General features: G+C 34.5%; 1 protein-coding gene across 1 annotated transcript; it reads left to right on the top strand.

The window, feature by feature from the left end:
* Positions 1 to 3571: 3571 nt before the first annotated feature.
* On the top strand, positions 3572 to 4084 carry LOC113315430 (uncharacterized mitochondrial protein AtMg00860-like). Its single transcript, XM_026563705.1, has one exon. It carries the CDS (start codon positions 3572 to 3574, stop codon positions 4082 to 4084), a length of 513 nt encoding a protein of 170 aa, XP_026419490.1.
* The last annotated feature ends 15762 nt before the right edge of the window (positions 4085 to 19846 follow it).

Raw genomic sequence — 19846 nt, 5'->3', positions numbered from 1 at the left:
TTTTCGAAGTGCTAAGATGCATGGATTCTTTTTAAAGAATCAAAGTGTTGTGTTTACCATATTCACAAATAGACCTTTAGATTAAGGTTTTGTGGACCCTCTTCTTACGGGTACACGTACGGTTTCGGGATTCTCACACAAACTGACCTTGTAAACCATAAGTCTTCCGAACTTGTCTATATACCTTTCCTATTGAGTTGAATTATCTCACTCTAGGCTTCCTATTATCAATGGATTCTTCCTCTTGTTCTTGGGATTTACCTGAAGACTTCGTTGATAATGCGGTATATTTCGTATTCAATGAAAAGAAGGGAACGTTTGTTGAATTTGAAGGATCTTTTCCTCAATCTCCTGATTCCTACTCGGATATTGAGGAGGTTGAAGAGATTTCAACTGAAGTGGTTCTTGACTTTCTTAAAAACTTTGAGGATGCAAAATAACAACTTGTTGATACAATGAAGTGTCTTGATGTGGTTAGAACTGAGTTGAAAAAGGTTAACTATGACCTTTTTCTCATGAAGACACATGTTAAAGAACTTCTCAATGAGGAAATCTTCTCTGAAGAAGCAGTTGATGCTGTCAATCACAAGCTCAAAGACCTCAAGGAAAGTGAGGATCCTGAATCGTCTATCTAGTTCGTGTTCTCCTTCGGCATAAGAGTCCACTTTAGCTTGTTGACTTTATTTTGTATAGTAAATCTTCTTATGAGAATTTTATTCTTGTGTTTTTAGGAAGAATAACTAGAGTTTGGAATTGCCATTATTGTGATTACACATAGCTATGTCCAAACGTTTTCATCTTTATTGTTTTTAGATTTATTTGATTAAATTCTAAAAAAATTGTTTGGAAGATGATTTTTGCAGTACTAATCTTTATAGTTTTATAAACTTCAAACTTGTTATGGGATATGTGTGTTTGCGTCCGTGAACTATGATTGTCCCATACTTTGTCAAAAGTTAAGTCTTCATATGTCGATATGCATGTATTGATAAAAGAATGAATGAGATTTTGACATTACAAAAGTTTTAAGCCTACTATGTCATTATGAAAATATTGATGGTGTCATATGCATTTCCATATGCTGGTTAACTTTACTCTGAAGAGCTTCCCTTATCCATTACTGTGGGTGTAGACGTCTTCTTTTCGGTTGAGAACGAGTGGCTGATAGAGGAACAACGTTAGTGTGCCACTTGTCGATACCTGATTGAGTGTTTAGCTTAGGCTTTCTCTTTCCTTGAGTTGTTGCATTTAAGCTGTAAGAAAACGGATTTTAGATAGAAATGAATTATTAAGATGTTCGCGGCTGTTATGGCAGAGTTACCCGTTTTTTGATCTAATTCCATTTACATTCGATCTTGTTTAATCTAAATTCGTACTAAGAACAATACAATTGGTATTCAGAGCCGTTCTTTCTATCACCAATTTTTTTTTCTCACCATGGTTGTTCAGACTTGTAAAGAACTTACTGATGCATCTAATAGACAGCAAGCTCAGATCGACAAGATTCAACTTCAACTTGAGTCGATGCTGACCAAAGAGGATTTCGAAAAAAGGAATTTTGACAAAAAGCAATTCAATCTGAGATAGTAAATCTTCACTCAAACAATAATTTTGAACAAGGTGAAAATAGTGGATCTCTGGGTAATCAGACTGGTTTTACTAATGCTGGAGGTGGACATCGTGTTCAATCTTACACTGGTTGCCGTGATTCTCACCACCGTCCACCGAGACTGGATTTTCCACGTTTTGATGGTGACTACTCCAATAGTTGGATTCATAAATGTGAATATTATTTCCAAATGCAAGAGGTACCAGAATTTCACAAGGATGGAATGACAGCAATACACCTTGATGGTAAAACAGGTAAATGGTTTGAGAATTTCCGATTGAATAAACTTCACATCTCCTGGCCAGATTTATCTGAGAATATTTGCTCTCGTTTTGAAAATCCTGCTCATGATAATATAGTTGGCATCTTTAATAAATTAGTTCAGGTTACCACCGTTGAAGCATATTTTAAGGAATTTGAGTATTACAAGGTTGCTGCTAAGTGTTCATAAGGATTTCCATGAATATTATTTCGTTGCTAGTTTTACTGGTGGCTTGAAACAGGAACTTAGAAATTCAATTTTAATGTTTGAGCCTAAAACACTAATGAATGCTTTTTCTCTTGCAAGAATGCAAGAGCAAACACTACTCCTACAACATAAAAATCCTAAACCCTATACAAGAAATTTTTCTCCATCTTACAATACTTCAAGAACCTTCCCACCACCCACATTTACTCCTAAAACTGCTTATATACCTCCTACTTTATCTACTACACAATCCATACCTAAACCCTGTCCACCATTACCTTTCAAAAAACTCACTCCTGAGCAGGTGCAAGCAAGAAAGGCACAAGGTCTATGTTTCAATTGTGATGAAACATACAGAAGGGTTCATATCTGTAAAAACAATACTTATGTGTGTTAATTGGAGAGGAAGCTGAGGAGATATCTGATTCTGGACTAGACACAGAACATGAGACTGATGAGGAGCCCATAGTGGAGAGTAACATGGAAATATCACTAAATGCACTAACAGGCACCAACTCAGCTGATACTATCAGGATTCCTGGTTTTGTCAAGAAGAAGAGCATTTCTATTTTGATTGATACAGGCAGCACACATAGCTTCATTGACTCTAGAGTATCCAAAAGCTTACAATGTTCCATTGAACAAACTGCTAGTCTCCTATTCACTGTGGCCAATGGGTATAAAACTGTAAGCTCTGGTATTTGTTCTAAATAGGAGTGGTCCATGCATGGACACAAGTTTTGTGGAGATTTAACACTTCTACCCTTAGGGGGCTGTGACATTGTATTGGGTGCTGATTGGCTGAGGAATTTGGGAGATGTCTTATTCAACATTGCCAAGCTTTGCATTACCTTCAAACATAAGGGTAAGAAGATCATATTGCAAGGGACAACAACAAAACCATCCTTACACATAATGAGTGGTTCTGCAGTAAAAAATTTCTTTCAAAAACACTCTCATGGAGTGAATGGTCAGCTATTCTCTATTTCTACTACCTCTGGTCCATCTCAACCACCTCCATAAATTTCATGTGTGATTGATCAGTTTCATGATGCCTTCTCTGAGCCAAAATCCTTTCCACCACACAGATATTTGGACCATAAAATTCCTTTACAACCCAATTCAGTGCTTGTCAACTTGAGACCCTATAAATTTCCCTACATTAAAAATTCTGTGGTGGAGCAACTGGTTTAAGACATGCTACTTTCTGGAATTATTCAACCTAGTAACAACCCATTTCCCTTTCCAATTCTACTTGTTAAGAAGAAAGACAAATCTTGGAGATTTTGTGTAGATTATAGGAAGCTGAACAACATTACTATAAAATACAAATTTCCAATTCCAGTAATGATGAACTCTTAGATGAATTACATGGCTCCAAATTCCTCACCAAAATTGATCTGAAGTCTGGTTATCACCAGATAATAGTGTACCCTTCTGATATACACAAAACTGCTTTCAGAACCCATCATGGTCATTTTGAGTTCAAGGTGATGTCATTTGGCCTTATAAATGCTCCTGCCACATTTCAAGCACTCATGAATAAGATATTTCAACCTCATCTTAGAAAGTTTATTCCGGTCTTCTTCGATGCCATACTTATCTACAGTCCTTCCATGGAGGATCATATTCTGCATTTGCAAACTACCTTACAAATCCTCATAGAGAATCAGTTGTTTGCAAACTTCTCAAAGTGTTGTTTTGGGCAGTCTGAACTGGAATATTTGGGACACATTGTCACTGCCAATGGGGTTAAAGTTGATCCTGCAAAAATCTCAGCAACGGTGGATTTTCCTATACCCACAACTAAAGATTTAAGAGGATTTTTGGGTCTCACTGGTTATTACAGGAAGTTTGTTAAGGATTATGGACTTCTTTGTAGACCATTGACTGATTTACTTAAAAAGGATTATTTTCATTGGTATATTGCTTCTACTGCTGCTTTTATTCAGCTCAAGAATGCCATGACAACTACACCTGTGCTTGCATTGCCTGACTTTACATAGCAATTTTTGTTAGAAACAAATGCTTGTGATGTGGGAATTGGTGTTGTCCTCATGCAAGACAACATAACAATTGCTTTTTATAGCAAACCATTGGGACCAAGAGCTGCTGCTATGTCTACTTATGAGAAAGAGTTTTTATCCATTGTTCAAGATGTTACTAGATAGAAGCATTACTTACAAGGTACCAAATTCATTATAAAGACAGATCATCAAAGCATTCACTATTTTTTGGAACAAAGGATTTCCACTGTTTTGCAACAAAAACGGCTTATGAAGCTCTTGGGTTATGATTATGAAATTGTGTACAAGAAGGGCTCTGATAATAAGGTAGCAGATGCTCTTTCTAGAAGACCTCATGCAAGTGCTTCCTGTCACTCTACCTCTCTTTCAAATATAGCTTGGACTCAAGACATTATTGACAATTATGATGATGACTCCACAGTTCAGAATTTAATTTCTCAGCTTACTATCACTCCCAACTCTCATCTTAAGTACACCTACTTAAATGGCATATTAAGATACAAGGGAAGACTCTACATTGGCAGTTCAGCCTCTACTAGAACAAATTTTTTGGAATCCATCCGCTCTTCAGCAGTAGGGGGACATTCTGGAATGCATTCCACTTATATTAGAGCAAAATCTTACTTCTTCTGGCCTGCAATGAAGAAGTATATTCTACTATTTGTCTACACTTGTGATGTTTTCCAAAGGCACAAAGGAGATAATACTTTTCCTGCTGGCTTACTTCAACCATTACCCATTCCAGACCATGCATGGCAACACGTCTCAATGGACTTTATTGAAGGATTTCCAATGAGTGAAAGAAATTCAGCCATTTTGGTTATGGTAGACAGACTTATTAAGTACATCCACTTTATTGGATTGCACCATCCTTACACAGTTGCCTCTGTTTCTAGAGAATTTCTCTCTAATGTGTTCAAGCTTCATGGGCAACCTGCTTCCATAGTTTCTGACAGAGATAAAATCTTCACAAGTCACTTTTTGCAATACTTATTTAAGGCTTTGGGTACTCAACTGAATTTAAGCACATCATACCATCCACCGATTGATGGCCAAACTGAAAGGGTAAATTCTTGTCTTGAAAGCAACTTGAGATGTATGTGTAGTCATCAAAAAAAGAAATGGCATTTGTGGCTTCCCTTGGCTGAGTGGTGGTACAATACTAACTACCACACTAGTTTGAAGATGAGTCCCTTCCAGGCACTCTATGGATATTTGCCTCCACACTTAGCTTTTCTTTCTTCTGCCACCACATCTGTTGCTGCTGTTGATGGTTATATGAAACAGAGAGTTGATGTCATTAATCTTTTGAAGGAAACCTTATATAAATCATAAGAGAGGATGAAGTTCTTTGATGACAAGACCAGAACTGATTGGGTGTTTGAAGTGGGTGACAAAGTTTATCTCAAGTTGCAACCTTATAGACATGCTTCTGTGGCTTTGAGAAAAAATCTCAAACTAGAAGCAAAATACTATGGCCCTTTCCCTATTATCCAGAAGATTAGTGCAGCTGCTTACAAACTTCAATTACCAGCATAGGCCAGGATTCATCCAGTCTTCAATGTATCCCAGATAAAGAAACACATTGGTACCATCCACAACCCTTCTCCTTCTCTACCTGTGCTGGATTCTGATGGCTCCATCTTGGTCATTCCTGCAGCTGTTCTGGACACTAGAACTATTTTTAGAAATGGTCTTTTTGTTCCTCAATTACTCATCAGGTGGACTAATGCTTCTGTGGAGGATGCTAAATGAGAAGATGTAGCTCATATTGGCCACCATTTTCCTAAATTCAATCCTTGAGGACAAGGATTATCTGATGGAGGGGGCATTGTCGTATGCATTTCCATATGCTGGTTACCTTTACTCTGAGGGATGCCCTTAGCCCTTACTGTGGGTGTACACGTCTTCTTGTCGGTTGAGAACGAGTGGCTGGTAGAGGACCATCGTTAGTGTGCCACTTGTCGATACCTGATTGAGTGTTTAGCTTAGGCTTTCTCTTTCCTTGAATTGTTACATTTAAGCTGTAGGAAAACGGATTTTCATATAGCAATGAATTATTGAGATGTTCTTGGCTGCTACGGCGGAGTTACCCGCTTTTTGATCTAATTCCATTTAAATTCGATCTTGTTTAATCTAAATTCGTACTAAGAACAATACAGATGGAAGATATGATGAACTTTTATTTAGGAGGATTATGTCTATTGTATGTCATTGTGCAAATAATGATGAGAAATAGAATGAATCCTTGTCTATTCCGCAGTATATATCTTCCCTGGTCCATATTTTATGTATATACTGTGATGAGAACGCAAGTGTGACACATTTTCACCCATAACTACATTAGCTAGGCCTCATTTTATTGCTAATAAACTTGTTTTAAGTGTTTTCAAGGAAATAAGTTCTTATTGAGAAATCATCACGAAAAGTGGTTTTTGGACCTCAGAAAAGTACTAAAGGCACCCCAACTTTGGATAAGAGCAACCCAGGAAATGTCCCAAAAGAGTTGTTAAAGGAACCCAAGAGTTTTTCACTATTTACAGCCCAAAAATACTCTTTATACCCCACAAATTGCTATTCGCACTCCAAGAATTGCTAAATGTACCCCAAACTGCTAAAGGGATGCTGGATTTGGATAAGGGGCAGTCATCTTCTTCGTTTGAATTTTGAATTTTGGCGGGAAAATGGTTGCAGATTTAGGGTTTGATAATTGAAGTGGTTACACCGAGACTAAAGCGCTGAAATTGAATAGGCATCTTCCTTAAGACTAAACAGGCCTGGTATGATCGATAGATTGGATCAACATTGTCTAGAATGGTGATTTGAAGCAAACAGATTGAAAGGAAAAGTGGCGGGAAACTGGTTCTTGAACTGGCAGAATTAGGGTTCGAATTTTAATCATGTTCTAGGGAGATTCAAGGGCCTAAACTCATTTGGTTTGTTTCTTTTGAATTAACAGAGCTGGTAATGGTCGTATTTTGGACCAGAATTGGCCAGAATGGTGGATTTAATGCTTTAACAGGTTCTCGAGTTTTCTTCCTGCGGAAACTCTGTTAGTAATTTTGACAAGTTTCAGTGAGACTCGACCACTGGTTTTGGTTGCTTTGGGCCTGTTTGGACCAAAAAGGAATGGTATGGTCGATGGTTTCGAATAGAATGGGCTGGATACTCAGATTCGCAGAAAAAGGGGAGTACGTTGTATGGTAGGATATTCTCCAATAACCGGATCAGATTTGGTGAGATTTTCTTGCCGTATTTGTTTGATATCGAGCTGTCACAGTGAACATAAGGTGGTAATTGCTTCAGGTTTGATAATTGTGAGATGATTATTCGCTTGGAACAAAACAGGGAAAGAATATTCGATCGAGATATTTTTGGGAAGTTGGCACAAGTTTGGGCATTTACTGCTCGTGTTGGAAGACTCAAGTTACCATTTGGAGCGTGACTAAGTTAAAAAGTGAGAATATACTAACTGCGGACGCGTGAGAAAGAAATGAATGGAAAGAAAATCTCTTAACATGCAGCGAAGTAATTAAAGAATATATGGAGTTATTTCAAGGATTTTGGCGACCTGTTGAGTATAAATAGTGTGCTGGGGGATCAGAGAAAGGTTATCGAGTGACTGGGGAGAAGAACAGAGGGTTGCAGAGCATATTTTTCTGCTGCTGCAGAAAAGAAGAAAAAGAAGAAGAACAGACTACGCTTGTAGTCTGTCGTTTAAAACTGTCACTGTTTCTACCAAGAACGACAGTTTTCTGCGACAATAAAGAACAATATTTTTCTGTAATATTCATTATAACAGTTTTGTAACGGCTTTACAGCGCTGCGAAACTCAGTTTTCTTATCTCTTCACCTCTTGTAAGCAATAAAAATGAATTTTGAGTGTGTATACAACATTAGGAGTTAAACCCCTTCACTAGGTTGACGGATGAATCCAAATTTTATACATGGGTGAATTTATTTTATTCTCTATATGACTTTCTCACTCATTCAAATAGAATTATGATTTTGATTAATTAGTTATCATTTTATTTGATGGGTCATGCTTGCTTAAATGCTTGATGTCCCATGCTTACGATTTATAACTAATATTTTGAGAATCTACCTTGGCAAAAATAAGAGTCCATGTTATTTTTATTCAGCGATAATTGTTGAAGAATGAATAATTGAGCCTTATGATATGAATTCGGTGAAATCCTAGTCCCAGTAACTCTCGTCTTTGTTTATTATCTTCATTAAAATCTTTAAATTTAATCTTCACAACTCTTAGAGTTCAAATCTTATTTACTACAACAACAATTAAAAATCACATCATACTGTGCGGCTCCGTAAGTTCTCTTATGTCGAGAATGACCAATTGAATTGATCACACTCTTGTGGTAATTTTGTTGTGTATTCCGATTGAATTAATCATGGGTTTCTTGTGGTTAATTTAATTGAGTATTTTTGGATTCAAATTCATATTCATATGTGATTTGTTATGTCCAAAGAAATCCTTCTTTTCTTGTAAAAGTAAGGTCGCTCTTGTTGTTCTTTCGGGAATGACATTTTATGGGGGAGAGTTCTCAATTGAACTTGTGCTTAATTGTCAAATCTTTGTGGGGATTGCGGTTGTAAAATATTATAAGGGTTACCTTGTATGTTTATAAACTCCTTGATGAATGCATTTAGATTCGGCTATATGATGGCATCTAAAAAGTTGATATGTGCTTGCTTTTGGTCACGAAATGTCTCTATGGAAATTTCATTAGGATCTCACTAGTTTTCATACCTTTGCCAATTTTATTGACAAAAATAGGGAGAATTAATGTGTAGTGCACACTACAAATACATATGGCTTTCGGATCATTATGTAAGGGGAGTGGTTTCCATGTGAGATGGAATATTGACTAAGGGGAGTGATACATATCACTATAATATTGTTGTCGAAGTTGTGATAAATGGAACTTTAATGCTGCATAATAATACTATGACATTGTATAACAATGATTGAGAATTCTTGTTTTCTCATTGTTATGACTACGAATTTTCAACAACGGTGATACTAAACTTACAACCTTTGGGATCATTGGAGTACTTGGAAGTGACGAAGATTTCGAGTAATATTGAAGAACCAAGAAGATCAGGTCGAACTCGCATGTGTTGCTATCTCAAGCATGTTTGTCAATGTTAGTGATCAGAATTATAAGTCTTGATTTCTAGTATACTATTAGTTAAGTCTCGGACTGGGAAAGAAAGTGTAGCTGAGCTCAAGACTCCATGGCGATCATCATACAAAGACGAAGAACTACTGAAGGAACTGGTGGAACTTCATCGACTAAAAGGTATGTGGAGACTTGAACTTATATATCACTCAAAATTCTATCTACCATATATCCTATCTTGAGACAAAAGTCGTTTTGCTATATAGACTTTGATTATACACATTTGCTATTTCGAGCTGAGTTTATCTCGCTTATATATTTCTCGAAATATGTGTTGGTAAGATTTCTCTTTGGCCAAGTTCATCTTTACTAGTGACGAAAGTCATGTTAAGTTTCAATCACTTGAAAATGTCTTTGATGAAAAATGGTTTGTGAACAACAACTATATAACGTCCTCCAAGAATGTTTCAAAGATTGAAATGAGAGATTAGATTTTATAACCATTGTTGGATATAAGCATTGTGTGGTAACTCATACATATATAAGTCCTTATTCCTTGAACCAAAGTATGCGTACTTTGCTGCTCAGGAAAACCGGAACAGCGTCCGCAAACCCAGTCCGCGTACCAAGTATCAAGGAATATTTTTGAACAATAAATAAATAAGATTTTAGCACATGTTCAAATACTATAACGACCTTTACTATATAACAACTCATATTCTGAAATATTTGTAAACCTAAAGTATATAGAGAAATCGGAAATACAACTGGTCCTGCAAGAGATCCCCAAGATAGGGATCGAACTTTTTGGAGATCCCCAATAGGGATCAGTCTAGCAAAAGAACAATCTCTGGGATTCCTTTCAACTACGAAATAAGTTTCGTAAGTAAACTTCCTTAAACTCATGTAGTTAAACACATTTTTCTAGCATGGAATTAACCCAAAGTTCAATACACGATCTAGTAATGAATTACAAGATAGTGTTATGTCACATATGCGAAATTCAAAATATAAACGTTATACATCGTATTCCAATATATCAAAGTTGTTACACAACTTGCATATTCTTCCTTGAGACTTTGGCCATACTAAAATGACCAAGACATCATTAATAGAGATTCATATATATATATTAACTTTGTATGTTATGTTTCAATATAAATGACTCGAAACAAAATAGATAAAGATGGAAACAAGTCAAGTTTGTATTACTAACCCCGAACAGAAGGATGATATGTTCGTTGATGTCGATACATCTTCAGGTTCTTCAGATTAACAAGAGTTTGTCTCAACATTTCTAGACTTCCTAGTCTAACATAACGAAGTTGAGTCTAGCAATCTAATTAAGCAGTCTCAAGTTTTAGAACTGATATATGACAACGAAACTTGACATTCCATTACTTGGTGGTTTCAACCAAGCAATGCTCTACCAATCAAATATCATGAACTAAAAATAGAAAGAAAAATAAAAAGGAAACGGAGAAACAAAAGGGTAAATTAAGCAACTAGTTTTTTCATTCTCGTATCTCAAACATGAAGTCCTAATGTGAGACAGTGAAAGGGGGAGGTGGAATGAACGAGAAGAAAAAGGATGTTTTCTTTTAGGGTTTTATAAGGATAGGTTTATAATTAAATTTTCAAAACTTGACCAAGTAAACGAAAAATGACTAATCAAGTGGGTCATGAAGGAATGTGATGGCTATCTTGTTAAAGTTGGTTAAACGTGAGCATTTTAATAAGTCGGTTTTTAATACTCAGGCATATTATTATAATTTTCTTTGATCAATCATTTGTCACTTGGAAGAAGATTTTTTTTTAAAACCTTATGAAATTACTTACGAAATAGAACCATTAATCTACTTGCTCAAATTCAAACACCATTTTTTAATCAAGTCGATGAAGTCAAAAAGCTTAAGAAAAGTAGAACCATCAGTCCACTTATTCAAAGTGCAAACATCGTTTTCTAATCAAGTCAACGTAGTTAAGAATATTTAACAAATACTACCCATGTTTCATGAAAAGTGATGTTTTTATTTATTTATATTCATTTTTTCTTTAAAATAGGTCAAATTGTAAAAGTAAAAATGTTGTTAATCTTTGGACAGAGGGGATTTCACTTGAGATATTTCCATGGATGTTCTCCTGCTAGTACATATTGTTAGAACACTGCTCGCATGCGTAATGTTGAAGAACCAAGAGGATCAGGTCGAACTCGCATGTGTTGATATCTCAAGCATGTTTGTCAATGTTAGTGATCAAAACTATAAGTCTTGATCTAAGTTTCGGACTAGGATAGAAAGTGTAGTTGAGCTCAAGACTCCATGGCGATCATCATACAAAGACGAAGAACTACTCAAGGAACCGGTGAAACTTCATCGACTAAAATGTATGCGGAAACTTGAACTTATCTATCACTCAAAAGTTTATCTACTCTATCTCCTATCTTGAGACAAAAGTCGTTTTGTTATATAGACTTTTATTATACACATTTGCTATTTCGAGCCGAGTTTACCTCTCTTATCTATTTCTCGAAATATGTGTTGGTAAGCTTTCACTTTGGCCAAGTTCATCTTTACTAGTGTCGAAAGTCATGTTAAGTTTCAATCACTTGAAAATGGCTTTTAGGAAAAATGGTTTGTGAACATTTACTATATAACGTCCTCTAAGAATGTTTCAATGATTGAAATGAGAGTTTAGATTATATAACCATTGTTGTATACAAGCATTGTGTGGTAACTCATACATGTATAAGTCCTTATTCTTTGAACCAAAGTATGCGTACTTTGTTGCTCAGGGAAACCGGAACAGAGTCCGAGAACCAAGTCCGCGTACCAAGTCCACATACTGTCAGAGGTTCTCTTCCCGAGAAAATCTGCTGGAGTTTGTGAATTATTTACAAACTTATTCCGGGTACTTAAGTCCGCGTACCAATCTGCATACTTAAGTTGGTTATTTTCTAAAAATGATTATTCGTGAACTTAAACTTATACAAACTAAGGAATGCAAGTTTGCAAACCGTAGCTATACAGTTCATGAATCGATTCGAGTGAATCAAATATTTTTTGTTTCAATTGTGTCTATTATAATGATCTAAGAAATTGAAAAACTCTCTAACTAGTTCATTTGAGTCATTTGAACTAGTTGTGGTAAACAAGAATATGGTTGATATGAAAGTGCTCATATGGCTAACCATTTGGTTAACTACATTTGAACTAACTAGATGTACACATGTTTGGGTACGGTTACACAAACCTAGACAAACGTGTATTTCATTTCTGTGTAACTAGTTAAGTTTTGATCTAACGGTTGAAAGATATTAGCTTGGATCTAATCAGGATTTCATCTAACGGTGAATATTGAATGCTTTGTTACTAAGCTAACATTGATTGCAAACCCTGACTTTAAAGACTATATAAGGGAGAACTCTAGCAACTGGGAAACCTAATCCCCACACCTCCTGTGTGATACTAGTTGTATTATCTAGAGTCGATTATCCTTTAACCTTGGGTTTCTACCGAGACCCTGTAGGTTAACGACTTGAAGACTTCATTAGGATTGTGAAGCCAGACCGATACTACTTTCTCGTAGTTGTATGATCTGATCTTATTGTTTCTATCGTACTAAGTACAGTCGTAAGGATTGACTTGAGATTAATTTCTCCTATATGCAAGATATAAAAGTAGTCACAAACATCTTCGTCTCATCGTTTGTGATTCCACAATATCTAGTTTCGCCATTATACGATTTAGATTATTGTGAGGTGATTGATAATACTGATCTGTTCTTCGGGAATATAAGTCTGGTTTATCAATTGGTTCTTGTTCACCTTAATTTATCAAAAGACGGAATTTATCAAAAACTCGTAGGTATTTCCGTGGGAGACATATTTATCTATTACCGTAGAATTTTCTGTTTGATACATATTTGTTTATTAAAGTCTTCGACTTTGGGTCGTAGCAACCCTTAGTTGTGGGTGAGATCATCTAAGGGAATCAAGTGCGTAATATCCTGCTGGAATAAGAGACGTAGGTGCGCAACTGTACATTGGATCAGTGTGAGATTGATTGGGGTTCAACTACCGTCCAGACCGAAGTTAGTTTGTAGTAAGCTAGTGTCTGTATCGGATTAATACAGTGTGTGTTCAATCTGGACTAGGTCCCGGGGTTTTTATGCATTTGCGGTTTCCTCGTTAACAAAATTTCTGGTGTCTGTGTTATTTCTTTTCCACATTATATTTTGTTATATAATTTAAATATCACAGTTTGTGCGTTTGAATCAATCAATAAAAAATCCAAATTTTGGTTGTTGATTGAAATTGATTGATACTTGAACATTAGTCTTTGGTATTGTTCAAGAGATTTCTCTTGTATTCAATTAGACTCGCAGACTTCTATTTGCTTGAGTAAGTATTGAATCGATAAACAAAGATATAAATCTTTGATATACTTTTATTAAGATTCAGTATGACTGTCTAGTTAATTCTCTTAAAAGTATATTGGAGTTAGTCCATACAGATTGCTAATCGAAATATTGGGTGTGGTTGTTAGACCCCCTCTTTTTCACATATGACAACATCCCAATTCTTATTGAACCAAACTAGCATTGTCTAAACTCAAACCCACAACTTTTCACACAACAGTAACTCTTTTCATACCCTTAAACCACATCAAACTACTTAGAGATACTCGAGTTCTTAACAACTCCGGTCTTTGAAGGTAACACCCCGGATCACAATAATCTAGTAGCTTTAAGAGAATAATATCAAGTTGTAAAGTCACACCTCATGTACCAAATTTTGCTTTTTTAATATGCAGCAATTGCAACACCAAATTAGTTGAAAGCATATTAGCTATTGATTTAGTTTTAAAATTTTCTTTTTTGAAAAGAATAACAATTGAATAAACGCATTGATGCTTTTAACATTTGTATAAAAATAATAATAAATGGGCATAAACAAAATTTGGAAACCATGATGAGTGTGAATATGTCAGAGCCACAGAGGAAATGTTGGACTTACGTGACTGGTTTAACTAATCTTAAACACGAACATAAGTGAATACTAAATATGAACAAAAAAAACTTCTACCAAATAATATCTTCCTCAAATATCATATTGTTTGGATATGTTCTTTTTGAAGATATTTGAAGAATAAACAAAAATAGCATATCCAAACAATAAACAAAGATTTTAAGTAATAAAATCAAAAACTTTGTGATAAATAAAAGAAAACACTATGAACTAACATAACTCTCGTATACCATCTAAACAATGATGATGGAAGTGGAATTTTAACATAGAAAGAAAAAATTGAAATACTTATTTTATCTTCTCAAATGGCTTACAAAAGATGATTTTACTATCTCAATCAGCAAACCACTACTAGCAAAAATTCTTAATAATACCCAACCAAATTCTTTTCGATGTTAATACTAGTTTTCTTAACTATCACGAATTTGACCACAATAAAAAATACAAAAACAATACCAACAAACTTCCAAAATAATAGGACACAAGTATGCACTTATGACAACCTGCAATTTTAATCTCCTTTGCATTTCTTACCATTACTACCATAACTAATACCACTAGCTTCATAATGTCTAAACAAAGTCAGCACCTTGGACATGAGCCTTCTCCATCGGCATCTCTTTGTAATCACCTCCCTAAATAAATGCCACGAGAACTCGACGAAGCATAGGGAATGAAATCTTGATGAAATTTAACATTATTTTTCTGTGTTAGCTCAATGTAATTCAATAGTAGTCATCTATATGTGTGAAGGATTAGATATGGACAATAGCTCTAGAAGTAATCATAACAAATCAATTGGGACTTTTATAATTACCATTTTATTAAACCTACACCTCCTCCTATGGGTTTTGGTGTTGCGTAAATTTTATTAGCCCCAAAGACTAGCTTCACCTTCATGGGAATAAATAGATTTATAACACTAGTTTATTACACATTCTACAACCCATAATTTTCCATTTAGGGATTGAAAGAATTTTCAGACCATTAAAGAATGATTTAATTGGATCTTTGCAATGATTTTGTTGATGTGTAATTGTTTGCTTTGTTGTTGTATACGTCATCAAGAAAATCTCCCAAAAAATACAAAAAACTTAAGCATTTATTATTAAACAAAATAAAGGATGTTCTAAAATAAGAGCACCTTTGTCGACAAAATCGTTTCTCAAATGGCATGACATGGCTTCACATTCAGCGGTTGTAAATAGACAATCCATTGGCCTTACATCCCAACAAAAAAATTGTATATATTAAGAAAAATGGAAATCTGAGATATGATTTGCAACAATTTTAAAAACGAAACCTCATGATTTTGTATTATATTTTATTATCATATCCTAGTGGTTCTCCAAATTAAGTCCTTAGACTTAACAAACTGGATAAAGCCATGTGTCTTCTTGTTTTGCATCATAGATGTTCCAAAAGTTTCCAAATCAATACTTATATTGTATAAAGGATAATCCTTTTGTATGACATGGCAACACCATATTTAGTTTCACATTTTTAAGAATTTAAAGTGCCATGCGGCAAAACAATGAATTTAAAACGAGGGTACCCAACTTATGTAGTAGAGCAATGGGGTAAGTCAATGGGTAGAACTAACAATGGGATAAATAAAATGACAAATAATTAACCTTCATGTTTTTTCCCAAATTATAGACATGTCTTTCACACGAACCAACAATATTTTTCAAACAACGATTTTAAAATGAAAGGATACAACTTTTGTAGCAAAGCAACGAGTTCAAATTAATGAACTCAATAACTTATGCAGGACAACAATGGGTTTAAGAGAAGGGACACGACTTATATCACAAATTTTCATGTTTTCCAAGAAAATATTTTATTTGTTAATTTATTGTTCGTTTAACACATATGAAATATTTTCATGATTAAGTTAGTATTACCATATATAGTAAATATACCGTGGTAATATAAATCAATCCAAAAAGTTTTATTGTATTTTTGTCTTTCATATAATTTCACGTATTTAATATGACCAAATTATTTACAAAAACATCAATACCAATCGTACTGAAGAGCAAGAAAAAAATGAGTGAAGTGGATTAATATGAAAACTGATTAATATAAAAATATATTAATATCAAATGTTCAGTCTGTCGTGGACGACTTAATTATAATTAATTGTTATATTTTTGCCATAAAAATCTCCCAACTTTACGACTATCTTAGTTACAGAGACGACGTGGAGATACTCGTTAATTAAAGACCATGGATTATTCGGTAATAACGGGATAAAAACATTTATCGTATTTAATTTGTTGTGGGCGTATCCTCTGAATCTCATAACATCCATAGCGAAAATACTTTGTTTGTATAACACAACAAGTAAATTTAATAGAGGTTAGTTATATTATACGTAACTAATTAGAAATATATGAAACTGTTAATCGATCGTACTTATACTAAAACTTCAATTGCCATATGAACAACCTTCCAATATCTAGTTATGACGATTATTTGTAATTGATTTAAAATAGAGTCAACATTTTTCAAACTTGATACCATTCATCTGTCTTTTCCGCTTCATCATATTTTGAAACACTTGGATGAGAAATATCCCTCCCAAGAAGAACATCCCAATCATCATATTTTCTTGGCAGTGCAATAATAGGAGAACCTCTAAATGTGCGGCATAGTCTTTGATGATTATCAGTTTCATCACTTTGCTCAAGCACACCACCGTTTCGTGTAATGGTATTTCGTGTTGTCGATTGTATGGATCCATCATGACTGTCAGTAGAACAAGTTTCATCATTTATCTCAACCATACAGAAAAAGTAACCAAAAAATAAAAATGGACTAGAAGAAGTTTTACTAACCTTTATTCCGCCACTATTTGAACCACTAATATCTTTAAAAGTCAAGAAATGCTTTTCTTCCCTTCCTGGTCGTGAAGAGTTATCAAGAACTCAAAACGGTGTCGGCAAAAAACGAAACTTTATGTTTTCCTCCTTTCATTCCAAGTTATTTACTTATAACTAACGTTAACATTCGAATAAGTTGATATGGTCAACGTTTTTGAACAAAACGTGTTGATTCACTTACCTGATATGGGACGGGTACCCTGATACATATATACGTATAAAGATATGTTCATTCTATATATGTTATAAACATCCCCATATTTATTAACACTCTGTTTGAAAAGATAACATATAAATGAAAAAAATTCTTCCATTTTGGTTTTTTGAATTAAACACCTTAGAATTGTTAAAAGATCTTCATATTCATTTCATACCTTGTATCTTTGATTTTGGAAAAGGGGATAATGGACTACTCTAAATCATTAACCCTCTCTTTATCTCTCAAGTTACCCATTTGTATGAAAGGTTTGGGCTTACAGATTCTCTCGATTTAGTATGTGTAGTTATTAGAGAATCGACCGGTCAAACTCACAAGTTTTGGTATGTCAGGCTTGTTTTTCAGTGTTATTTGATCAAAACTATGTCTTGATTTATAGTCTACTAAAGTCTGTCTCGGACTAGGGCTAGAGCATGGCAGTTGAGTATCAGAAATCACCAAACAACCTTGAATAATGAAGACTGAAGACGGCGACAATGAAAACTTCATCAACAAAGGTATGTGTAGACTGACTATCATATTATCTACCATTTTATCTAATGAGACGTGTCGTATGGATTTGTATAATGATGAACTTTGTAAAAAAATATTATAATCTATAAGGAGTAGTCAAGTTAGGTCTTAAAGTTCACAAACTGTTTCACCAATTTGAACTATAAATATAAGACTTGATTTTTAATATCTCAATTAACTTGCGTACGCATACTGAATTGGTCAGTTCACGAACTAGTCGATTTTGAGATAGTACTGGATATTATTTATTTCAGCATACACGAATTGATTGCTCAGTTCGCGAACTAGTTGATGTTTTATGTCTCTTGTACCCTTTTTATTTTTAAGTACACAAACTATTTTGCAAAATTCGCAAACTTGTCAATATAAAAACTCCAAAAGTTACGAGATGACTTTTTAGTTCACAAATTGTTTTTACAAATCACAAACTAATTTGGTCTTTTGAAAAAGTTAAGTTTGTCGGTTTCAGAACTATTTAACTATATCTCTTTTGAAAACCATATGGTGCACTATGGTTGCATACATCTTATTTTTTATTCAAATCAAACTTGTCAGATGCTTTCATGCAAAATTTTTATAGAGAAGTTTCACTTACTTGGAATTCTATACAAGGAAATAGTTCACCATCTTATCTTTGTTTGTAAACTACCAAGGTTGTTCATCAATGTGAATAGAGGACTCCCTGCACATTAGAAACTTAATCCCGACACTTCTGTATCCTAGTTGCAGACTAGATTCGTCCTATAAAAACCCAAGTTTCATTTTTTGGAACTAATTTCTTATGTGAAACTGTATTAGGTCTACGACTTTGAAAGGATTCACTAAAGGATTCATGAAACCCGATCAGACTATCTTTTACCTGATAGTTTTTGTTATCCGGATCTTGTTCTTGTCAATCTTTTATGTTCTTGAAATTTTAGCTCAAGAACTTAATTGATAAAAATCACAAAGTTCTCTTCGTCTCAGACTTTGTGATTCCACAATATAGAAATTTTAAAACTTATGATTTGGCTTGTTTTGATTGTTCTTAAGAGGTAGAATTGATTAGGCATCACTGTAACTTTTGAAAAAAATAAGTTCAACCTTATCTTGAGTTTGCTTGTTATCTTTTTTCTTGATGATCCCTCATAAGCATATAGATTTTCATTATATTGATTGAATATCTTTAAAAAAAAATGAATAGACTTTATGTTAGATGTAGGATAGTCATTGAAGTATCCCCTTGGGTTGAAGCAACTCCTATACCTATGAAAAACAGGGGTCTAACAACCACACCCAATATTTCGTTCGGCAATCTGAATAGACAAACTCAAATATACTTTCAAGAGAATCAACTATACAGTCAGATTCAATCTATAGAAAATTATATCAAAGAGTTATATCTCAATTTCTCAATCCAATCTGCAATCAAACAAGTAGGAATTTGCGAGCCTGGTTGAATAAGAAAATAACTTGAACGGTATCACAAACCAATATCCAAGCGTCAACCAATTCAATCAACAACCCAAAGGTTGGATTCAAGAATTGATTCAACTTAACGCACAACCTGTGATATTTCTATTATATAACAAAATATAATGCGGAAACGAAATAACACATACACCAGAAATTTTGTTAACGAGGAAACTGCAAATGCAGAAAAACCTTGGGACCTATTCCATCTTTGAACACCACATTATATTAATCCGCTACATACACTAGCCTACTACCAATGAACTTCGAACTGGAATTTCCCTAATCAATCTCACACTGATCAAGATACAGTTGGGCTCCTTACGTCTATGAACCCCAGCAGGATTCTACGCACTTGATTCCCTTAGCTGATCTCACTCACAACCAAGAGTTGTTACGAGCCAAAGTAAGAAGAGTTGAAAAATAAATCTGTCTCATACAGAAAAGTCTACTGGAATAGATAAATCTGTCTCCCACAGAAATACCTATGAGTTTTGT

This window comes from Papaver somniferum, chromosome 10 (genome assembly GCF_003573695.1).
Source record: "Papaver somniferum cultivar HN1 chromosome 10, ASM357369v1, whole genome shotgun sequence".
NCBI lineage: Eukaryota > Viridiplantae > Streptophyta > Magnoliopsida > Ranunculales > Papaveraceae > Papaver > Papaver somniferum.
Note: the sequence above shows the minus strand (reverse complement) of the source record. Positions and strands in the feature narration are given on the sequence as shown.